This window comes from Caretta caretta, chromosome 2 (assembly GCF_965140235.1).
Source record: "Caretta caretta isolate rCarCar2 chromosome 2, rCarCar1.hap1, whole genome shotgun sequence".
NCBI classification, from domain to species: domain Eukaryota; kingdom Metazoa; phylum Chordata; order Testudines; family Cheloniidae; genus Caretta; species Caretta caretta.
In genome coordinates this window covers 115,683,375-115,709,274 of record NC_134207.1, presented here as the reverse complement: position 1 = coordinate 115,709,274, position 25,900 = coordinate 115,683,375, and the positions used below count along the sequence as shown (strand labels likewise).

Below are 25,900 nucleotides of genomic sequence, written 5' to 3'. Positions count from 1 at the left end.
GGATTATCGGCCTCTCAATGAACCTATTTACTGATACGCTTATAAAAAAGGTGACAACCCTTCAGGATCAGCTAAGTCTCACGAGGTTCCTAGAGGGTAAGTGATAGTTGAGAGGGATCCCAACAGCTCTGTTAAAGTTTGCTGAGGGTGGGAACCCCCTATGCACCTACAAAGTCTGCAGGAAAGGACCAATGCCACCTGTTCTGCTGCTCCCACGCTTCCCATATCCACTGTCCCCTTTTGCTCTCTTCTCCATTGTTACCCAGTCTGTGGGCACCATCCATGTTCCACGATCTGTGCAACCCACCTTTTTGTGCACATCCTAAGTTCCACAGGATGCAAACACCTCAAGAGGTCTGCAGGAAGAAGGTAAAGGAACTAGCAGGGAGAGACAACAGATTAGGGAGGTATCCCTCTCACCAAATAGATTAATCCAATAAATGTAATTGTTGAAATCTATTTCTGCAATGAAAAGGTCTAGAAACTTACTTTTTAAAAACAGCAGCTTAGGTCACCATCCCTCACTTGGCAGCCTTCTTTAAGCCCTTCAGAGCCAATGAACCATTCTCATGTTACTAATTTAAAATGGTAGATTAATCCATTAATCTTTGCTTGTGTGCACTAGATTTGGGGTGAGCTTTTCAGGGGCACAAATGGTAGTCTGGTACCCACCACTACCATTTAGCCTCTGAAAATCTAACCTTTGACAACATGAGTCCAGCAAACTAACTTTTCTATCGTCCCCTCTCTCTCTTTTGGCTACAAAAAGGCAAAAGAAAGTTAGAAGAGGGTTTTTTTTTTTTCCCAACACTTGTGAACATTTCTATCTTTAGAATGCAGGAACCCCTTGTCAATTTCCTTCAAATTTTCTTCCTTGTTCCCAAACCTAACTTTCTCATTCTGTAGATTAATATAAATATACCTTTATTTGCGGGGGATCGGGGAGGATGAAAATAGGGTTTATGATTCAAACCCCACTGTAACCTTAATTATGCAATCGCTAGAGGCACTCCATTACATAGGAAAGAATCAGTGAAGGCGGTTATTTTTATTCACACTAAGACAAAGGTAAGGATAAAGGTATTAATTTAGTTACTTTAGTAAAATTCCAATGAAATAAAGCAAGACAATTAAGTGGGTAATCTTTATCCTGTCAATATACGTGTCACTAGCCAATGAAATAGATCGGTGGTGTACAAGGTTGAAAAGTCAATATCATGCTATGAAGCAAACAATGAAATTGTCTTACAGTTCTTAACTCTGACCTGTTCCAGTGCAAAGCTGCCAAGCAGAATTATGTCATCCTGAACATCTTTCTCAAACTGTTCAATATACGGAGGAATCCCTTCATCTTCAACCTCCTTGCGAAGGTCAAGTGTCTTAGTGAAGCTGACAGGCCTTACCGAGTCTGAGAAATTTTCACAGATGACATGGGCTGCTTGAAACAAAAGTGGCAGATTATTTTTTACTTAATGGCATTTAGTTCATTGATTAGTATTTTGTGGGCCACCTAGCTTTATGACAACTATCAATGCCATGAAAAGACCACAATAACATTAAAACATTCGGCAACATATAGATTCCAAATTTCATAATCAGGAAAACTATCTATCATAGCAGCATAGGTTTATATGAATGCAAAGCTGTGTTGGTCACTTTGTTTTTTAAATTATTTATTAAGTCACAATCCAGAAAGAGGTTTTACACATACAGGGTAATTTCATCTCTAGTGTCAGTCTACTGATGTTAAATGAATTGGAACCAGGTTTGACTTTGGCTGGCAGGATTATGGAACTATAAAAATAATTCCTATTCCAAGGAATTCTTAGGAGGGGTCATTCTAATAATTTCACTTTACTCCCACTCATCTTGGAGGATCAAATTCTACCCTCAGCCATGCACACTCAGCTCCTGTTTCATTAATCGGGTTTAATTCTGTTCTTAGTTACACCTGTGCAAGCTAGCTAACTTCAGTGGGGTTGTATGGATTTAATTAAGGTGATGTCTACAGTGCCCCGCAGTTTGGACTACAGGGATGTGAACAGCAGTACACATCAACATGCTGCGCTGTAACTCCCCCATGTGGACACTGCGGACGCGAAATAAAAGGTTACTAGTTCACATTAATGTAGGGCTATTTGAAGAAGGCCACGATAACCTGACCTAGGAACCTTTTAGTTCGCACCCACAGCACCTACACGGGGGAGTTACAGTGCAACACTTTGGTGCGCACTGTTATTCACACCCCCATAGTCCAAACTGCGGGGCAATGTAGATAAGCCCTAAAAGTAGTATTCAGCCCACAGTCTTTATACACTTAGTACTATATGCTGTCAAACAAGCAAACCAATAACCCCAAACATCCTGTTTATTCATAAAGTATATGTTAAAGAAAATAAATTTTCGGTGTTTTCAATATGATTCGATATGTTGCTCCCCAGAATAGCCTCTCATTCATATCTGCTGGAGAACCAATACTAGTTTTGGACACCAATAATAGAGGACTCTTTTGCTCATTTTTCCATATTAGGATCACTAAGACATGACAGCTAACAGGTTGTCCACATCTCACTTTGTCTCAGCTGCTTCATTTATCTGCAGACAAATGCTTGTTTTTTGTACTTCTGTGATTCTCTTTCTCTGCAAGAAAACTTCATATCTAGCTATCTGTCTGTCTCTCTGTCCATCTTCAGACATAAAAGCACTTAAAAGATTTTTCTCACTTCCCTTTGAAGTCTTTCATTCTCTAATGAAGACCAGAAAAGGAAAGATAAAATAAGGCTATTAAAATTTTCAGTTTTGTTCACTACTCATTGTTGAATGACTTTAATTGTGGAGGCTCCCAAGTACTTAAATCACCTCCTTGCCACCAACACACAGGAAGCAGTGCGTTTTTTTTTATTTAATTACAACAGGATACAAATTTAAAATCATCTGTGGGGGTGGGGGGGAATGTGTACAGTAGATATAAACAACTAAAGCCATTACCTTAGGGTACACTGAATCTCTTCATGTAGCTTCTTACAAGCCTAATGAAAAGTGATTTGACCTACAACTATTAACAGCAAAAACAAAACGATATTTACATTTCAATTTACTGTAGCATTAAGGGTTTGGCAAGAAGAGAGAAAATCCAGGAAATGCTGGAAAAGAAAATACTGCCCACAGCAGAGGATGCAACGTCAGGTGATCCCTTAAACTCTCTCTGTGTTATACTCAGTGTGCCTGATCTTCAGCTGATGTAAATCAGTGGAGTTTCATTGGAGCTATGCCAGTTTATACAAACTGAGGATCTGGCCGTGTATGTTACATTCTTATCTCAAATTCTGTGAGCATATTCAGGCAAATTCCTGCACATTAACATGAAAATAAAAACATTCAGTCTGCGAATGCACCCCCTCTGTAAATCCATTCTGATTTTTTTTCTGTTTGTGGTTAGCTTTATTTCTTTATTTTGTTGGATCTATAATCTACTGTATTTATTTTTGGTGGAATATGTTGGGCTGATCTGAACTGTGTGCTCTGGAAGAGAGTGAAAGGAGAGAGAGAGAGAGAGAGCAATTTTAAAGAGTCCTCTCAAGGGAAGTACTTACTAAAAATATACTGCTAAATTAAGGTTAAGATTAGGAAAGTATTTGATGAAAAGAACTTAACAGCACGAAGGTCTAGCTCAGCTAGTCAGAAGAGAAGTTCTGCCTAATAGAGACAGGAAATGAACTGGGTTGCTCAACCAGAGCTAGTCCCTTTTATGTTGGCATTACAAAACTCTTTGATTTCCTGTATTAGTCTACCCGTAGGTACCCATTTGTCTGAACTGACCCACAGGATCGTGGAGAAAATGTCATTACGCGGACTCTGGTCAAGATACCAAAGTTATAGTTGAGTAAACTAAGGATTCAACCTCCTTGTTACATCCGAAAAACACAGTGTACCCTCCCCAAACTTCCAGCACTTAGTTTTTGAATACAGAAAGAGTATTCAGAGAATTCATAAGTAAATCCACTGATTAGTTGAGGGGTTTAAATTAATTAAAAACTGGGTCATTTAAGATTTTAGGATCTGCGCCAGTTTTTTTTCTCTTTATCTTGAATAATCATAAAGCTTTCTGTGTAGTTTACATTATTCTTGCATTGGTTATATTTGAAGAATTATAATGTTATTAACAATTGTTTTTGTTAATTGTTATGATTATAATAGGCTATGGACAGGGTCAGGTCAACCTTTCAGGCAATTCTTAAGTGGGGCCACTGTGACATCAGAGTAACTCAATCAATCACCATCCTTCCCATGCAGGTAATGTGCATGCAACAATTCCATTGGTGATAATCGCTCAGTGGTATGAGTCATTGACAGATGTGTCAAGTGTTCTTATTGGCAGAATACTTAGCACAGCTATTGCTGCTCTTTAAAAGTTTCATGGCTGCATAACAACATGAGACATCAGGGCTTGATAGCCAGCCCCCGCTACTGCTGCCTCAGTTTTACTGAGCAGCAAGGCATCATTGCCAAGGGAACTGAGGCAGGAGGATAGGGGGAGCACGTAAAATGCGGAGACATTGGACTTCTCTTGTCCCCCTTTCACACAGCTTCAGTCTCAGTATCACAGCCCTTAATCTAAACCAATAAATCAATTAAAAGGCCAGATTCACCAGTACACCTCAGCTGTTTTGCATGGATCTATTAATACAAAGTAGCTCTAAATCCAGCTTAACTAGCCAGTGCACTCAAGCTTCTTTGTGCTAGACTGGTGTACCAATGAACCTGCCCTTACAATTTAATCTTTAGACATATATATTTTCTGGTTGATAATATATAGCTTAAAAATCATTAAAAATATTGCATGGTAGCATTTTGGGGGGGTTTCTTGTTTAGTATTCATGAATGATATTGTAAACATTTTTTTAAGAGGAACTTCTAAGACCAAAATCTACATTGAAATAGATTTTTGGTTAATAATACATATTAGTAACTTCAGGGCAAACACTGTACAATTACCTCAAAAACAACTATTACAAACCAAGGGGATAGAGTTTTACCATTACTCTTAAAAGAAATCCAAACACATTAATGAACGGAAATGCACAGTTAAGGCACCCAAGCAACCTTAACTCTTTCCTGTTCGACTCTGAGGGGGATAAAAGGGATGCCTTTAAAATCAATTTAATCTAATCTAGGATTTTAGATGCTAAAATAGCTTCATCATAATTGAATGCTTATTGCAGTGTCATCACTTTAGAGATGTTTGGATCAGAATCCAAAATTTTCAACTAGGCTCCATTTCTACGAAGGGACTGTATATTTTACAACATTCTTTAATACTCTGCTGTTACAGTTGTTTGTAATATCTAGTGATCTAATAAATTGTGAAAATATAATACATGGGTAACTCCCAGGTTACTCAATGACAAAATACCTTGAAATATACAATGATAGAATAAGCCATGTTCCTCCCTCTCCTTGTCGGATGATCTATGAGTGCTTTCCCCTTCCTTGTGATGGTGAAGCACATTAATATCACACTGTAAAGATAAATGGTACTGTATCTCAATGAGAAGGTGGTGCAGTGGCTAGGGCACTAGCCTGGCTGAGGGAGACCTGGCTTCAATTCCCTCCTTTGCCCCTGACTTCCTATGTGTCTTTGGGCAAGTCACTTAATGTCTCAGTTCCCCGTCTGTAAAATGAGGATAGCAGTACTGCACTACTTCACAGGGGTGTTGTGAGAATAAATGGATTAAAGATGGTGAGGTGCTCAGATACTATAGTAATGGTGGCCATAGAAGTATCACAGAAGGATCCCAAAAGCCAATATTTCCAATGGAAATAATGTTGAATGGCATGCTTTACCACAGCAAAACACATTTTTGTTTTACCATATGTTATTACATGACAAAAGCAACAATCAGCTTGCAGCAATACTTTGATCTTATTCCGTAATGTGGACCACCACATTAGCATGTAGCAATACTGGGCTTGCTAACAATCTGTTAAAGGTTTTTGCTTACACTATCTGCACTTATTTAGCTACAGTAGTTGTACTTTCTTTTCCTTGCATTTGAAATGGAGCCAAATAGGTTTCAAAGATATTAATCATATGGCCAGTGCCTGTTCAAGGGATTTTGCTACCCTTGGCAAACTGAAAAATGTCTGCCTCTTCTAGAACAAAGTTACTCAAAAACTAAATAGTCATAATACAGGTTGCTGCTCCTAAAGCTTGGCTGCCCTAGGCAACTGCTTGTTCTGTCTCTTCTAGACCAGACCCTGGATGTAACTGCAAAAGAACACAGAAACTCTGTAAAGACAGTAAGAATAGAAAACACACACACAAGCTTCATATGAAGCGAAAAACGACACAGCCAGCCCTGCACTTGTGGGTCACCTATATTTCACCTACCCTAAATGAAATAGAAAAAAGCAGCAGCTATGCACAGCATGTAAAGGTTGGGAAGGCAATGATTCAGTACAGTCACTGGATGTTAAATAAATATTGTCAAACTAAGTAAAGCGAAAGTAAGCCTGAGAGTTTGGAGTCAAGGAGCCTTGCTCTCTCTTGCTCTGCTGTTCTTACTGGAGATGAGGAAACATACTATATTTTGGATGCATTTCCTGGGTTCGCTATTTCTAATAAAACTAAAGCCAACGTTTTCCAACTTAGGTGCTAGCATTACAAAACAATATCTCTGTTTAAGCACCCAAATCCCTCTACCACGTATACTTGCATTGGATGTTCAGCACTTCTGACAATCAGGTCACATATTTATGTGCCTAAATATGGATTTAAGTGACTAACTTTGGGCATCCAAGTTGGAATATTTTCTATGGTTCACCTCTGTCCATAGAGGCAGCCTGAAGACTATGCAGCATTTAAATCCTATTTAAATACATATAATCATGAACGATAAAACGTTTTGGGTGGGATCTTGCCTGCTCCCATTACATTCAATGGGAGTTTTACCTTCAACTTCAATGCACGCAAGATCAGCTACTTCTTTATATTATAGCAAGACAAGTTTTATGACAGATATATGCACACACCAGATTTTTTAATAACAAGGTTTAGTTATTTACCTTGATATTCCACCATTTTATTCTCTTCATCTAGAAGTTTCATCAGTTCACCATAGAGAATTTTCTCATCTAAATTCATAGGCACTTAAAAAGAAAAAGGGAAAATCAGGTTTTCCACCAGCTGTTTTTTGTACTGAGACATAAGGAAGTTAAATGAGCCCTTTTGACCTTCTAAAATTAATTGTAGATAAGTGATTGCTATGAAATTTATCACAACTTGGTACTAAGTTATGAAAAATAGTCCTATCCCAAAACTAAATTATGGAACAATTTGAAAAGAATATCCTTATTTTATATCCTAATTTATATTAATTACACACACACACACTTTGTTTTTTCCTTATTTGAGGTAACAATCTATTTGTAATATTTCATGTATTTTTATATTCAAATATTAGCTTCATTCTGTTTGACCTAATAAGAGTAAAAATAACCTCAATTTTTTCAATATTCTTTTGTTCTTGGATCTACAGTAGGTAATTTAACATAGCTGTACATTTTAATAGCATGCTGTAAGGAGAGCATGAATCTGAAAACCTTCTATTTACAGCTCCCCATGAAACTGGGTTCTGTCACCAACCTACCATTTAAGTAGAAAAGTGGCCGTGGAAGCCTCTTCCCCCAGAACATTAGCCAAAATGTTTTTTCCCCAATATTTGTCCAGCTCTATGGTAATTTCAGGGTTAACTCAAGTGTAACCAATACCATAATTAAAGAACTATGGCCTCAATTTTCAGAAGTGACTAATGGTTTAGGGTACCCAGTTTGAGATTCATTAAAGGGGGCTGATTTTCAGAGGGGGAGTTTTCTTTAAGGTGTCAACCTGGACACCCAAAAACAGAGGCATCCCAAACGCATTAGTCACTTTTGAAAAGGTAGGCTGATACCTTTTTAATTTCTTCCATTACCCGACACTGGCACCTTCTCCTGAAAAAGAATGGCACACCTTTTGTTTTTTGTTTGGTTTTGAGGGAATTATCAACTCTAATAAATCTCAAGCACAACTTAGTTTGTCACATAGCAAAAATATATTTGTTAATAGCTTATCTTTACAGGATAATACATTTAACAATATTATGCCACAACTACTTGAAACTTACATTTAACTTTGAATAATGCAAGTGACAGAAGAGTCACATGTGGCCAACTGATATGTCTTGGTCTGAGACTTCCCAAGTCACAGAATGAGTGATATTCTAAAGTGTGTTTTGAACCTGATACAACAATGCATGCCTTTCTCTCTCCACAGTGACCCATCACTGGGTGAAGACAGGCATTGTGTAAGTATGTCTTCCTCTCTCGGTATACAACCAATCCAAAATGAAGACTCCAAACCCTAGTTTGGATTCTCCTCTCACTTATGTCAGCTCTGCTTAGATGTAACTCCATTGACTTCAGTGGAATTACTCTTTCCACCTGTGCAAATGAGAACAAAATCAGGCCCAGAGTCTCTTTGGTACCACAGGTGACAACAGGTTACTGAAATGCACAATCTCAAGCTAAACTACTGTGGACCTCAGAGCAGCATTGAGTGTTCAAAGATGGAGTCCACATACATAATAGTGTATGCATATCGTTCTACACCCTATCCATTTTCTTTTGAGTTACTGGTTCTAAAGAGCCTAGGGGATTTAGCAGAGAATTATAGCCCTGCTACAGAATTCTATAGAAGGCTAAAAAAAAATCCATAGAAAATATATTACCCTATTAAACATTATAGGCTAAGAGAAATTTCTATAGAGCCCTATTACATTTCTACAGAACCATATTGATTTTCTCCCTATCAAATTCTATAGTACTTTTATATAAGGGAAATCAAACAAACTTCTGCTGAAATTGCCAGCTTTTGCTTCAGAGATGCTGTGGCAGCCAACACAAAAGATTCTATGGCATATTTGGGCTCACAAGAAGCCAAAATGCACATCCGCACAGACACACCCCTGGAACCCCGACCTGGGATATTCTATCTACTACCCAAGATCCATAAACCTGGAAATCTTGGGCGCCCCATCATCTCAGGCATTGGCACCCTGACAGCAGGATTGTCTGGCTATGTAGACTCCCTCCTCAGGCCCTACGCTACCAGCACTCCCAGCTACCTTCGAGACACCACTGACTTCCTGAGGAAACTTCAATCCATCGGTGATCTTCCTGATAACACCATCCTGGCTACTATGGATGTAGAAGCCCTCTACACCAACATTCCACACAAAGATGGACTACAAGCCGTCAAGAACACTATCCCCGATAATGTCACGGCTAACCTGGTGGCTGAACTTTGTGACTTTGTCCTTACCCATAACTATTTCACATTTGGGGACAATGTATACCTTCAGATCAGTGGCACTGCTATGGGTACCCGCATGGCCCCACAGTATGCCAACATTTTTATGGCTGATTTAGAACAACGCTTCCTCAGCTCTCGTCCCCTAAAGCCCCTACTCTACTTGCGCTATATTGATGACATCTTCATCATCTGGACCCATGGAAAAGAAGCCCTTGAGGAATTCCACCATGATTTCAACAATTTCCATCCCACCACCAACCTCAGCCTGGTCCAGTCCACACAAGAGATCCACTTCCTGGACACTACAGTGCTAATAAACAATGGCCACATAAACACCACCCTATACCGGAAACCTACTGACCGCTATTCCTACCTGCATGCCTCCAGCTTTCACCCTGACCACACCACACGATCCATCGTCTACAGCCAAGCTCTGCGATACAACCGCATTTGCTCCAACCCCTCAGACAGAGACAAACACCTACAAGATCTCTGTCAAGCTTTCTTACAACTACAATACCCACCTGCAGAAGTAAAGAAACAGATTGATAGAGCCAGAAGAGTTCCCAGAAGTTACCTACTACAGGACAGGCCTAACAAAGAAAATAACAGAACGCCACTAGCGGTCACCTTCAGCCCCCAACTAAAACCCCTCCAACGCATTATTAAGGATCTACAACCTATCCTAAAGGATGACCCAACACTCTCACAAGTCTTGGGAGACAGGCCAGTCCTTGCCTACAGACAGCCCCGCAACCTGAAGCAAATACTCACCAACAACCACATACCACACAACAGAACCACTAACCCAGGAACTTATCCTTGCAACAAAGCCCGTTGCCAATTGTGCCCACATATCTATTCAGGGGACACCATCACAGGGCCTAATAACATCAGCCACACTATCAGAGGCTCGTTCACCTGCACATCCACCAATGTGATATATGCCATCATGTGCCAGCAATGCCCCTCTGCCATGTACATTGGTCAAACTGGACAGTCTCTACGTAAAAGAATAAATGGACACAAATCAGATGTCAAGAATTATAACATTCATAAACCAGTCGGAGAACACTTCAATCTCTCTGGTCACACAATCACAGACATGAAGGTCGCTATCTTAAAACAAAAAAACTTCAAATCCAGACTCCAGCGAGAAACTGCTGAATTGGAATTCATTTGCAAATTGGATACTATTAATTTAGGCTTAAATAGAGACTGGGAGTGGCTAAGTCATTATGCAAGGTAGCCTGTTTCCTCTTGTTTTTTCCTACCCCCCCCCCCAGATGTTCTGGTTTAACTTGGATTTAAATTTGGAGAGTGGTCAGTTTAGATGAGCTATTACCAGCAGGAGAGTGAGTTTGTGTGTGTATGGGGGTGGGGGGGATGTGAGAAAACCTGGATCTATGCAGGAAATAGCCCGACTTGATTATGTAAAGAGTTGTCACTTTGGATGGGCTAGCACCAGCAGGAGAGTGAATTTGTGTGGGGGGGTGGAGGGTGAGAAAACCTGGATTTGTGCTGGAAATGGCACACCTGTTGATCACTTTAGATAAGCTATTACCAGCAGGACAGTGGGGTGGGAGGAGGTATTGTTTCATATTCTCTGTGTGTATATAAAGTCTGCTGCAGTTTCCACGGTATGCATCTGATGAAGTGAGCTGTAGCTCACGAAAGCTCATGCTCAAATAAATTGGTTAGTCTCTAAGGTGCCACAAGTACTCCTTTTCTTTTTGCGAATACAGACTAACACGGCTGTTCCTCTGAAACCTGTCATAAGTGAGTAGGGAGAGCAAAGGTCCTTTCTTCAGAGGATGACTAGAGCAACAAAATATATGCCAAGAGACAAGAGTAGTGAACTGGTCAAGCAATAGCAGATTGCTGATAAAGGAAAGGAGGGCCACAGACATATTTACTTCTGTAATGTACAGCCACAACATAGATATATGATTATGAATCATTTATCATCCATTCTATGGCCTAGCATTGCTGTAGGCAATGATATCAGGTAAAAGAATAAAGTAAACTCCATATAGCATTATAATTGTTCTGCAAATCTCAGTAGAACCAACCTGAGGCTGGCTACCGTTGCTAACATGCCTCTAATAAATTGGGCTTTCACATGGCCTTTGAGTGACAGTCCTGCCAGGGGAAAACAAAGAGAAATTCAAAAGGACAGCCATTTAGACCTGTTCTCTTAGATACAGACTGACCTAATATGTTAATGTCAACAGAAAGAAAAAGAATTGGATGGACTTTCTAAGGGCTTTCATCTGCTCCAGACAAACACCCAAGGGAACATTTAAGATTCAACTTATATAGCTTGTCCTCCCTAACATGGGCATGAGGACAGGGACATATATTGTCCTAACAATAATTTGATTAAGATGGAGCTTTGACACCTCCATTAGATCTTTGTGCATTTTTATATCTATCTATATATACACACACATGCACAAATACATAAAAGCCACTTTCCTCTTTCTGAATATAAAGCAGATCATGGCTTTTGAAGCTCATTTATTAAATGAGTCAAAGCCACTGTTACCAAGAATAAATCTTTCTTCATAAGAAACTTCAGCTTACTCAAATCATGCAGATTATCTTCCTAAGGATCACTTTGATATCCCATGACACTATGGGCTTTTGGTGTGATGCAATGTCCTTGATAAACCTGATGGTACAGTATTAGGTGACAATCATCTTACCTTCTCACTGATTCATTAAAAAAAGCCTTGTGTGTCAGTATAATAATGCCTACATCTGTAATTTTCCCTCCATGCACCTGAAGAAGTGGATTTTTTACCCACGAAAGCTTATGCCCAAATAAGCAGAGTCTTGGCCAATGACAGTGGCTAACAAAAAGAGATTGGAGGCTGCCCATCACAGAAGGTGGTGAAAGATATTCAACATTTAATGGAAAGACAAAATAGCGAATGTGAGAGTAAGGCAGCTGACAAAGCTGGACATGTTAGAAAAGATCATCAAGGAAAGAAGGCTCAGGTGGTTGGGAGACATGCTCCCCAAGCATTGAATTGGGAAAGGAAAGAGAATGCAAGGAAGGCCAAGGAAGACCTGGCAGAAGACAGGGACAGAAGATACTGAATATGCTGCCATTACCTGGGAAGAAATATCACGACTGACTACTCTTTCTTGCACCCTCACATAGTTCCAGTCACTTCGTGCTGGATGCTGGAGTGCAACCCTGCATTCCCTGCTATACAAAAGAACTTGCATTATCCAAGACGAAGTGGACTAGTGCACACTCCACAGAGCGCAACTTTCCTTCTTATTGTTTCACATCCTTAAAAAGCAGAAAAGAAAAAAAACTCAATGTGTTGGGAAAATATTTATATTTGCTGGTTTCCAAAAAAACCCTGGGTGTGCCGCATTGTGATAGGCAAAACACACTGAATTCAGTGATATTTTCACTTGAATGAGGAATTCAGGATCACGTCTCCAAAAAAAAGATACTGTTTGGTGCTCTGTTCTGGATTGGGTATTTTAATTAGACGGAACATTTAGGTCAACAGTTTCTTAGGAATATGCTTCTGTATCTCAGTTATATGTTTTATAGTACAATAAAATACAGGGTAAAGCACACAGTCCTGCTTTTACCTGTCCACTAACTCAGTGTCCTTGATCAAAGACTACCTACGCTGCCCATTACGTTCATGGTGGTGAAGACATATAATTTAAATAGTAACCCTCAATATTTAAATGGAACTGCATATGTGATCTTTGTCACCTCATTTTCATGAATGGAAAAGAATATTTTGACACAAAAATTACATACTTAATTCTGCCTCACCTTCTCCACTGACCTCCATCCCACTCTGCCTTGGGTTTATTTCCTCATCCATCACTGGGTCAAAGTAATTTCTGCTGTATTCATTTCCTGTGGAAAGCACATGAAGTAAGGGTCAGTGATTATTAGAAGCACATGAACCAAAATGTTAATTTTGAAATCGACACCAGCATGAGAAGGGGCATTTTTGCTACTTTATAAGCTTAATTTTTTTAACAAGTATTCTAAGCCTACTAGTACTGCAATTATCTTGTGAAAGGTCAGAAAAGGTAATTTTGGAAACAAGTGTACTTCATGTTACTTTTGCTCAGAAAGTAATGAGAAAATTCTCAAATTTAGATCATACAATGATAAAAAACAAAACAAAAAAACAAAAAAGCCCTAAGCCAAATTATTCTGAAGACACACATTACAAGTGAAAGTTACCAAGGCTATAAAGGAACTTGTGCTTCACAGCTGACCCCTCTGATTTCAACAGTTTTAAATTTCACCACTGAGGTTTCAACGTCTGGTGCATCTTTAATGCTGTTGTCTACCAGGGAAGTGTTTAATTACAGAGGAGATACTGGAATTCTGCCTCATTAATCTGAACAGCAATTGTATTAAGTTGGGCTAGGTAGCAAAACAAAGATTTGATGAGATAAAAACACTTGTTTAGCACTTTCCATCTCAATAGATGTTTTTATCTGTACTTTACTGAACTAATCAACTTTACAAAAGAAAAAGACATATATTAAACGTATCAGAGAAATATATAGTGTGTAGTTGCCACCAGCTGGCAGAACTTCCTATACCATCAGCTGGAAGAATTCTCTCTGAACACAGGGGAGTTATACTTCCTCCAAAAGTGTCCTTCATATGGTAAAAGTGCCTTACTCTGCAAATAGTGTCATTGAAATCAATGGCACTACATGCAGACAGGAAATTACTGCTCAGCATGAGAAAATATGGCAGAATCTAGTCCCCAAATTGCTTCAAAATTGTAGAAAGAGGCATAGCACTTTACAGGTTACCTCTATAGTCTTGAAAATAAACATATAAGCGGGTAAACAGTTGAAGTCCAACGCAGGAAAGGGTTAACGCTATCGCAGTCTCCAGTATATTTATTTTAGGATCAAAAATAATCCAAGCAGCAGCACTTTTTCCAAGACTAAATGAAACTCTGATATGAAACTAGGTTTAATTTATATTTCTGGACTGGCACATTTTGACTGTCAGTCTCTGTTCTTTCAATGTAGTAAGTACATGAACTGAAAATTTGCTTTACCTTGAGGTCTCAATAAAGAAAAAATAAATGAGTTTCATTTTTGTTACTTTATCTGTCAACAACTACTAGGCTGGTATGAATCTTGGCAGTATGTAATCAAAGTCTTATGTACTGCAATAACAGAGCTATTCTACCTTATTCGCTGTAATTGTTTTCCTCTAGCACAAAGCACTGTGATGCTATAGGAACACTCTTTCATATGTTGGTAAAATAATTCTCCTGTGTGTTAAAAAAAAGAAAATGATGATGCATCTCTTTATTCAATTGCTCCATAGCTATAAATGTAAACTACTGGAAAGTATATGTTGCAAACGATACAAAGTGGTACTCCGTTAGCGTATAGGCCTTTTACTGGCCCCCTGCACAAGGGTGAATTTAGACTACGTGCTATATAGTAGGCTCCTGTGTCTAGATTTTTGCAGATCTGTATTGGACTGAGTAATCTGGATTTAGGAAGACATGGCACACCACTTGAGGAATGCAGTATCAGAATTTTTTTTTTGTTCTTTCCCCCAGTTGTTCTTTCTATCCTTATTGTAAAACCCTCTTTGAGAAACAGCATAAACCGTTTTGCTCACCAGAAGGGTGGATTCAACCCCTGCTCCTGTGTCTGATTTCTGACTTTTGGGGAGAAATGAGTACTGCACTGGTTGCATAGCTAATGTTTAATTATTCTCTTTGAGCAGCACACCTTTGTGTACTCTCAGGATGCACGATCACTTCTATCAAGAACTCCATGGAAAGAGAAAACCATTATGCATTGGTATAATCAGACAACTGGGCCTGGGCTCTTACCCCTGGTAGAAGCTCTGAGGTTTAGAAACGTATCGTATATTTTCTATCTTCATTAGGATAGAGAAGTCATTCAGAGGTCAAAAACTTTGGGCTTGATTTACCCTTCTTAGGAGCAATTTGCACACTCCTGAGCCTAGGAGGCAGCTGCCTCAGGCAACAAAAAGGTGGCATGGTCACCATAGCATTCCTGTGAGCAGTTCTGCAGAGCACCCAACTCTAAACTTTGCCCGGGTGCCATTGTAGCCTCTCTGTCAACAACTACTAGGCTGGTATGAATCTTGGCAGTATGTAATCAAAGTCTTATGTACTGCAATAACAGAGCTATTCTACCTTATTCGCTGTAATTGTTTGTCCGAAGATGTATAGAATCACTGCTTATCCAAGTTACTTGGTCCATCTCTATCTACATTGTGGGCTGAGCCAGCTGGGCCCCTAAGAGGTTAAAGGCAGTTTTAACTGTTGCCGTACTCACTTCAGATGAACTTTCCTCTGCTGGTGGATTACCAGTTAATCTGGTCCCTTGACGTCACAAGTGGGGCCTATTTATTTTTACTTTTAAAAATACAAAATTATCAATTTTAGGCAACATAACGTACTGCCAAAGGCATTTTGCTAATGACACGAATTCATGAATGGATGAGCAATCATTCTGCATTTGCTTTTGGAAATACATGAAAGTATATAACACGTAAATTAACAGGTCCACTGAGGAATTCACATTGCACTGCTTCACAACCTAAACAGAGTAAAGTAAATGTTAAGAGAGTGTTTGCTTGCAGGTATGTTAAACAGCAGCGCAACACTCGATGGTTTCAGCCGGCAAGTTATTGAAAAATATTTTCTTTAGTTTAGAGCTGGGTGACTCTGCAACTGCTGAGTTTTGCTTAGATGTTGGAGTTTGATCAAACTCAAAATCTCAGCTTGAAAGTAAGTCTATACCTCAGAGTTTTGCCTTGCTTCATGATACAAACATGACAAACTGTAAATGACTCATGATTTAGAATCATAGACGCAAAACCATGAATTGTCGTAGGTTCACATGACAGTGGATGACGGCTCACTCAATAAACCAGATCCTCAGCTGGTGTACATTGGCATAGCTCAGCTAAAATCAGTAAAGTTATCTATTTACACCATCTGAGATGTTCATGAGTTTCAGCAACTTGGTGAGAACATTGAATCTGCATTGCAAAATGAAACCAGAGGAATTTCACATGGTTTCCAGTTTCTTTCAAAATTTCATACCACTGTTTATTTACAAGCATTTATATATAGCTGCCTAAAAATTGCAACAGTTATAGTCAACCATTAGATGCATTGGCTGAGATTTTCAAAGCAGTCTAAGAGATTTAGACACATGCTTTCCTTAACGGAAGATGTGTGTCTAAATTGCCCAGACTTCTTTGAAAACCTCAACTATCATTCTTATTCCACCAACTGTGTATATTAACTGCTATAGGCTGATTAGGTCAGTTAAAGATGTAAGTATAAACTGATGAGCATGGATCCTCCTCCAATCTTCATATTGTAAGCAAGATCAGGATACAAGGTAGTTAACAAACCATCTAAGGTGGAGGCCAGGTTCCACATTTTTAATATCAGTCCCACAGGACCCCTCAAAAATCTGGTCTCTGGAAAGCAGACCATGTCTTGGCATGACAGTGACCTAGTCAGAAATGTATGCTGTTTAATTAATGAAAGAGCAGTGGGTAACTGTTAATCCATTACTTAAGCATGAGTGAAGCCCCTGATCTGACTTGTGTAACTGAGAGCTGGCTGGATTAAACTGTAAAATGCTTATTAACCCAGGCGTCTGGAATAAGTTTACTCAATGAGTCTTGAGATGGCCAGGGAGGTAATGTGGTTGACCTCAGATGTACTACCCGCAGGTCTTTCACTCAAAAAAGAGATCTGATGGTGTGTGTGTGTGTTGAGTATGAGCATCCCAGCACAGAGTTAGAACAGGACTGGGACCAAATTATAGGTTGCTCCACTGGGCCTCATATTCTGCGGCTGAGCTGATTGAGCATCTAACTCAATGAAGGACCTTGATATCATCAACATTGACATCACTCAGGAAAAGTCAATGTCTTTGTGGATGACAACTGTGCTGGATTGTTTGAAGATCTGATGCCTCATATTATAACCATAGGACTATCCCAAATGGTTGTTGGATAATGATACATAAATGAACACAATCTGGCTTGTGTTTTCACAGTAGTACAGGATACTGGACGTGGAGGGATGGAGCTCATACCTTTGTCATGAACTGACCTTCATTTTGAGCCAGGCACACCTCTTTATTCTGACAAGACGACTTATTTCATTAGCTAACAGTTTTCCTTCACTTTCACACAGCTCTGAACAACAATACTATGTAACCAATTGATGGGCAGGACATTGCTGTACTCTTTTATCCTTCACAGTGCCTCTTAAATTTTCTTCTCTCATAGTTCACCCTCACAGGTCCTCTTAACGTACAAGCAGCCTACAAAAAATGGTCTGAGTCTGGCCATTTGTGACACAAGGTGTGTTTGAAACCTGGTGACATGGCAGCATGTGAAAGAAAGGAGGAGTTTTTGTTTCCACCATCACATCGATGAAATATTGAGTTGAGGAACTCTTCCAGGTTGTGGACAGTTTGGTGAATCATGACTCTCTCCAGTAAGTAAAGGCTGTTACAAGGAGGAGAGGGGAAATTGTTCTTTTTAACCTCTGAGGATAGGACAAGAAGCAATGGGCTTAAATTGCAGAAAGGGAGGTTTAGGTTGGATATTAGGAAAAACTTCCTGACAGGGTGGTTAAGTACTGGAATAAATTGCTGAGGGAGGTTGTGGAACCTCCATGATTCGAGATTTTTAAGAGCAGGTTAGACAAACACCTGTTAGGAATGGTCTAGATAATACTTAGTCCTGCCACAAATGCAGGGGACTGGACTAGATGACCGCTCAAGGTCCCTTCCAGCCCTATAATTCTAAGTAGCAGAATTGAGATTTATCTTTGTGAAGAGTTCTCATTCTACTTTGTAGACACAATTCCTTGGATGTGGCCCAAGCATTCACGTTTCCATGTTTGCTGAGCCATTTCTGGATGGGGCCAATCTAAGATCTTCTTAGCTTGAGTTTCAGCCAGTATCTCTCACTGAGATTTTGCAGGTGCTTTGGAGTTCCAAGTTATGATAAATGAACCAGACTCATGTCTCTTTTACCTATTAGATGTAGTGTGCAGATACTGGGTCCATTATTAGATGGGATTGTCAATGCCCCTTTCAGGGAGGCACGTGCTACCTTTCGTTAGAGAATTAATTGTTCAGCCCCTCTCAAGAAACAATCTTACTAATCACTCAGGGCTAAATCCACCAGGCACTAAACTGCCCTTTTAGGTGCCTAAATCCAAAATTTAGTTCCTCAAAACCCTTACTCAGCTGCTGCCCAACCCAAAAGATGCCTCAATTCCCTATGTGCCTATGTTCCTACTGTTAAAGTCCCCTAGAGGCCTACAATTCTGTTGGTGGGTATGCCAAAAGCCAACTAAGTCAAGCTGCTTGGTGGCTAACTCATGCCTAAGCCACAGCAGGATTCACAAACTAGATGTTCCCCCGCCTCTCTTGCCTACTGGATTGGCCCTCACACAAAACACTACCGGAGGAACAGGTAGTGCTGGAGCCCTTTACCCAGCAGTCAGCACACTCACCTGGGATGTAGGAGATGTGGGTTCAAATCTTTCTTCTCCCTGAGGTACTTTACTCACTGAGCTATAAGCTATTCTGTAGTGGATCTCTCGTCATGGGGGCTGTTCCACTTTATATAAATAATTAAATATTTATTGGCTCTGGGACTAGACCCTGGGTCATGCCCCTCCCCCAACAGAGGGTCCCAATCACTGGGTTAGAGAGTTATTCTCACTCACCCTTTGGCCTGGTGAATATTTATTTATAGCAGGTGAAAAACTTTGCTTTATTAGGAGAAAGGACTGACCTGGTTTAGGTACCTAACTTTAGGAGAGGATTCACAGGTGTGAATACTGAGTGGAGGGAGGCAATTCCCCCTGACCCACAGATAGGTGCCTAACTCCAACAGACAAGTGCAGATCTGGCCTACTGTCTTGTTTAGCAAAAAGAAAAGGAGGACTTGTGGCACCTTAGAGACTAACCAATTTATTTGAGCATAAGCTTTCGTGAGCTACAGCTCCGATGAAGTGAGCTGTAGCTCATGAAAGCTATGCTCAAATAAATTGGTTAGTCTCTAAGGTGCCACAAGTACTCCTTTTCTTTTTGCGAATACAGACTAACACGGCTGTTACTCTGAAACCTGTCTTGTTTAGACAACTCCCCACTCAGCTTGCTGGCATCTGTGAATCCCATTCTTAGGTGCCTAACTGTTGCCATGCATCGTATAGTGAATCTGAACACCTTTCTCAGGACTGTGACTTTCATTAGACAGCAGCACACCTAAAGTTGGGCATTGTAACGCTGAGCCTAAATTCCCTTTGTGTATCTAGCCCTCAGTCTCTAATCTTCCATTTGAGGAGAAAGTTATAAAAAAAAAGAAAAAGAAAAAGAAAGTATCATAGCAATTCTGGTGTAAATGAAAGGAAAATCAGGCCCATTGAAGTTTTTCTCACTTATGCCAGGAACAGAATTTGTCAACGTAAATTAAGGTTGTTTTGCAGACCTGCAAAATCCCTAACCCAGCACAAATTATGTTACTTGGTCAATTACGCATACCCTGCAACACACACAACTTAGGTCTCCACTGAATTTGCACGATGGGACAAATTCTGATCTAAGTTAATTGTTGTAAATCTGGAATGACTTTGCTGAAGTCCATGAAGTTATTCTTAATATATAAGAGATTATATCCAATAAGGATATGTTTTACACAGAATTTCAAAGTATAATGAATCATAGGTATGAGAGTTCAGCCCAAATAGATTTTTTTAAATAAAATCCTATAATTGAAGACCATTAAAATAGTACCTGTTGTGTAGTATCTAAAAATAGATCTTCTGCAAGGCTATCAGCACTTGGTGATTTTTCCATTTTTTAATGTTTTAGAAGATATCAAATACCTCCTCCATCTCTCATTCATTTTCTTTATCTTTGACAGGAACCTTGGATAATGAGTAAACCACATGACCAGGTCTCAGTATATTCAAGGTTCACAATATAAACATGAGTTGTCAACTTTGACAGAACATTGGCCAAATGAATGTTCAGGAACATAAATAGAGTGTTTCACTCCATTCTTTCTGGAGTGTTTGAAAAATGCTGCATGGTGCTCACAGTATTCGCTTCCTCCCCCCACCCCCACCCCCATTTGTTTTTTAGAAGACTGACTGCATTTATAGCTCTTTAGGCAGAGATACAGCACAATGTGTTTCTATTGGTAATTTGTTTTTCTGAAGGCAACAGAAGGCACTGTGCCAAGGGATGCCAGTGTAAGACCTGCTGGTTCTCCTGGGGAAACACTGTTGGTGGAATACATGAGAAAATCCACATTGATGCTTGTGGAGTTCATTCAGAAACACTGTCAAATAATCCAACATATGTAAATGGGGAAAATGTATATAGAGCACCTTGGTGACCAAAATTACTAGTTCACATGATACTTGTGGAAGAACCCACAGACAAATGGGTGAGAATCTTAACGAGCAGCACACACCACCAGGAAACATCCTATTGCCAAAAGAAATAGATTTGATCAAGAGAGTGATGCTAAAAATTATAAAAACTCAGGCACATTTGGAAAGAATACCCTCAAATTTAAAGTTTAACCTATCCTCAGAATCTCACTTCTATACCTTGCATAAATTCGGTTTTAGTTCATTTTACTTAGACAAGTGCCAAAGCACGTCTGTTGTTGAAAGTATACATGTTGGGTCCAGTGTTGCACACTAAATTACACTGAGTGCAGTTTTGTTGATTTCAATTGTATTGCACTAGATGTAATTCAGTGTAGAATTTCTTCCACTGACAACCCCGTTCTTCCTAAACATATAATTTTAATATATCATGTCCAGTGTGCAATATTTCAGCATTTCCATTTCTAGACCCAGTTGGAATCAGAAAGTGAAGAGAGACATGAAACTGAAAATAATATGAGAAAAGTTTTTTTAAAAAGTTACGGCTCAGTTTCAGTTCAGATTTGAGGTCACTTCATATGTGATATGAAACCGTTTTTCCAGCAGTAATAGCCAGTGTGTCAAATTCCCATTTCCCTCAACCACAAACTTCCAGCATTTGACAATTTCTTATTTGTATTTACCACCTTCTTAGTTTGTAATCTATTCTCAAAATTACATTAAATTTTGTTCAAAAAACTTTAGCCTTACATGGTATGTAAACTTACTGATTTTGACAGATGATAGTTTTTATTATCAATTTGATATTATAAGTGACTGCTACACACAGCCCTTATTTTGTTGTCTATTTCTAGATCCAGATTCAGTCACATTTCACTTCCATGATTGATCTTCAAGTTCAGCAACAAAGGAGTATTCCCACCCTTGACAGAGATTATGTAATATCTCTGCAGTCATAAGTGGGAGTTAGACTCCTAAGTAATTTAAATAATTTTGAAAAATTTCACCTGTATTTGCAGCTAAAGTCTGACCCCCAGATGTGAATATGCAAATCTCCTTGTCTCACTGGAAACTGGTGTTTCCATTTGTATCCTACAGCAAAATTTGATCCTTCACTTTACACCTACATTTAAGTCCCAATCCTGTGGTAGACTCTTGTTTGGCTGACCTCTGCCAAGCCCTATTTATTTAAATGGGGCTCTGCCTATGTGTGATGGCCTACCTGTACGGCGTTCATTGCGGCACTGTGGTCTTTGTTTGCAGTAGCTGTTCAGTATTTCACATTGAGAGTGGTGTGTCTAAATGGTGTTTTAATCTCTATGTGTGTGTCAACATTTTTTCCTGTTTTTCCTATAAATAAAATATTTGGGAGTCCTGGGTTCAACTCCCTGTTCTAACACAGGCTTCCTGTAAGATCTCAAGCAAGTGACTTAGTCCTTCTGTGCCTCATTTCCCCATCTGTAAAATAGAGATACTCCCTCTCTCCCAGGGGTGGCGTTAGGAGAAATATGCTAAATATTGGGAGGCACATAGGTACTGTGGTAATGAGGGCCACATAAGTACGATTGCTAGACAGGTAAATTGATAGGTAGACATCTTGAAAACACAACTCACAATGAGCATGTATTTGATTAGCTGACCTTCAATCTTCATTTGGTCTACACCCTAAAAATGTATTTTTTCTTTTCTTTTCTCTCTCTCTCTAATATTGTTCATTTCTATGGGGCATGATATAAGATGTAAACAGTGTCTGTTCTAGATAAAATGGTAGAATTAGTTAGTGCTCATGATTTTAGCAAATAATTTAGTTTTGAAAGTGATTGTGTACTGGGGATGCTAGGAAAAAATAATGTTTTTTGTCACTTGGAAACTATTTTAAATAGAATGATCAACATTTGGGGTCAGATGGCCTCTGACCTTAATGTAAATGTGCAGTGTAGGAGAGAGAAGCAAGGAGTCTTTCTTTCATCTTTTAGATCCTCTTTTCTTTCATCTTTTAGATCTTTTAGAGCAAGTTGCAAGGACAATCTCAATCTCTGGGGTTGCAAAATCACTACCAAAAGGGGCAAGGAGGAAGTAAGCCATACTGTGGTGGAATGCTCAAGACCGCAGGATCCTAAAAGCTTTGCACAGGCTTCCTGAATGCTGTCACTGGGTTAGGAACTTGAATTTCGGTCTCCCATGTCTCAGGTGAGTAACCTCGCCACCAGGTTTTACAATCATTCTTGTAATAGCCCAATGACTATTTGATTTTTTTAATATTTTTAATATATAAAGTGGAACAATTCTAACAGAAGAGATTGATAGAGATAACGCCTACCCTGAACAGTCAGCAGCCTGGTGGTTAGAGAACTCACCTGGGATAGGGGGTGAAATTCAAATTCAAATTCCTTTTCTACACCAGACAGAGGGGGTGCCTGAACGCAGCTCTCCCACCTCCCAGGTGAGTACGCCAACCATGGAGCTAAAGGTTGTAAGGGGGGTACCACCACAGCCACCTGAAAAAAAAAATTTCTTTGGCTTCCCCAACCCACCACAGAAGAGCCATAAGAATGATTAAAGGATTAGAAAGCATGCCTTATAGTGAGAGATTCATAGAGCCTCAATCTATTAAGCTTACAAAAAGAAGGTAAAGGGGTGACTTGAAACTATTTGGCAAATTTGTTTCAAATTCACAAATGGATCCAGGTTGACTGATGCATTTTTTCAGCAAATAAACTACTTGTCCAAAAAAATTCATCCAGCTCTATTCCTGAATGCTAAGCTTGGACAAATCACTCTGGCCTCCAGTTTTAAGAGTCCACTGATTTTAGACACTTCCGCTTCTGCTTCCTCAAACTGGGCACCTAAAAACGGAAGCACCCAAAATGAGTGGGTACTGTTGGAAATTGTGTACTTAACCTCTCTCTGTCACTTTCCTCATATGTAAACTAGAATAATCCTTACTTAACATACTTAACACCTAACTTACTTCCATACCTCACAGTGGTGGTATGGAATTTAACAGGGCCAAGGATCTGGCTGTTAACTAAGTCCCCTTTGGACTCCCAAAGGATAAAGGAATTTGAAGTCATCCTACATGAGCAACAGGGGATCTCCCTGGCATGTGGCTGGTGCTATGCCACCACTTCCCAGCCTCCCTGGCATAGGGATGTGTTGAGACATGCCAGGAGTGGGAGAGGGTGTGCCCAGAGAACACTGCCCTCCAGCAATCACAGCCGGTAAACAGTCCCTATGATGCTGTGGGAGGAAATTGTGGCAATCCTGGTAACGTTCTGTGTTGCACCAGGGAGCAAGTCAGTTTTTGGCTGCCCAGAGGTCCTGGGAGAGAGGTGGAAATGGAAATGGAAAGCCACTTCTGCCCTCCCCGCCAGCCTTCAGGTGCATTGAGCAGTTCTCTAGAGCACACGTGAGGATCTGCTCCAATATTTATACTGTGCTTTAAATATCGAATGTGTTAAATTTTAAGTCTTGATGATTTTGTTAAAAAATATGACATTTATTAAGTGGTCTAAGTATAATGTAATGCTACAAGCTGACGGTGGGGGTTGATTCCCAGCTCACATGCAAATACTCACCCTAGCTGGATGAGAGCTAGCATGAGTATAAATCGTAGTGTAGTTGCCGTAGCACGGGCGGTGACAGTGGAGGCATGGCTTAGCTGCACAGAGTATGAATCCCTAGGGTATGTCTACACTACTTGCCGGATTGGTGGGCAGCAATCGATCCAGCAGGGGTCGATTTATTGTGTCTAGTCTAGACACGATAAATTGACCCCCGAGTGCTCTCCCGTCGACTCTTGTACTCCAGCGCCGCAAGAGGTACAGGCGGAGTCGACGGGGGAGCGGCAACAGTCGACTCACCGTGGTGAAGACACCACAGTAAGTCGATCGAAGTACGTCGACTTCAGCTACGTTATTCATATAGCTGAAGTTGCATAACTTAGATTGATCCCCCTCCCGCCCTCCCTGTGTAGACCAGGCCTTAGACTTCAAAGTGCCTAAATCACTTTTGAAAATGGGACATAGGCTCCTATAATCTGGTATACACACCGATTTTGTATTGGTGTAACTATATTGGTGAGGGTGCTGATTTTTTTTACTGGTATTTCCATAGTGTGGGTGCCGGCGTAGCAGGATACAAGGGCACTTCATGTATGTGAATAAGGTCTTCTGGTATAAACACTTTTATACCATTATAACTCCATCCACACTGAGTGGGTATATCACTTGAACTATACCAGTCCAGCTAAAGTTGTAAACTTTTATGTACAGACAAGGCCTACCTAAGTCATTTAGGTACTTTTGAAAATTTTACCCATCATCTTCATTTTGTTTCAGAATACCCTTTATGGAAGAACAGAGCAATATGAAAACTGCTTACAAATATGATGCTATAGATATTGGACAAGTAAATTGTATCACCAAGGAACGGAGAGAGACATTTTTTAATTTGACCCCACACCTAATTGTCACTTTATCTCCTCTTGACCTAGTACCTAACTGACCTTAATGTTCCCGGTTCTTGTTTTTAATTCTGCCCCAGTATCAGCGTATTGTTATTTTAACCCTTACCTATTTTTTCCATTTTTTGTTATTTTTATATTTATTTGACCTATGCCTCGCTGCCATGTTTTCCTTTCCTAATTTATCCTCTTGGTTGTGCTATTTTGAACCCATGTCGTTTCTCTCTCAGGCTTTTCTGTTTTACAGGGTATATATGGGTGTTTGTTTATATCTGAGTATCTTTTACTCTTGATACAGGCTGAATGATGATTCAAAAGTAACCTATAATATTAGGAAAATATCAAGATACAGTTATTTTTGGCAAGATTGTTTACAGTATTTTCAGATATCACCATATGAACTGTACTTGGCTGCAGATGTCAAAAGTGCAGAATTCAAGTTGTACCTGGAGAGTAGGAAAAATACTATATTCTGCAATGTTAGCAATTGGTTATGAATTTATATTTCCCTTCCTCTTGTTTGTGTAGGGACCATAGGAAAAACTGGCAGCACCCCATTTCATCTTGGAAAAATGGTCCAACAGCAAACTAATTTAAGGAGATCATCTAGGCAGAAGAGGCTAGACTGAG

At 39.7% G+C, this 25,900-nt stretch overlaps 1 protein-coding gene across 1 annotated transcript in view; it reads right to left on the bottom strand.

Moving 5' to 3' along the window:
• LOC125631046 (orofacial cleft 1 candidate gene 1 protein homolog) overlaps positions 1–25,900 on the bottom strand; it is a gene marked incomplete at its 5' end in the record, with an annotated part of 50,570 nt that overhangs the window by 22,555 nt on the left and 2,115 nt on the right. Inside the window, 3 exons of the mRNA XM_048837228.1 lie at positions 1,266–1,435; positions 7,066–7,149; positions 13,164–13,250. Of these exons, the coding sequence (XP_048693185.1) occupies positions 1,266–1,435; positions 7,066–7,149; positions 13,164–13,250 (341 nt within the window). The remainder of the gene's footprint in view (positions 1–1,265; positions 1,436–7,065; positions 7,150–13,163; positions 13,251–25,900) is intronic.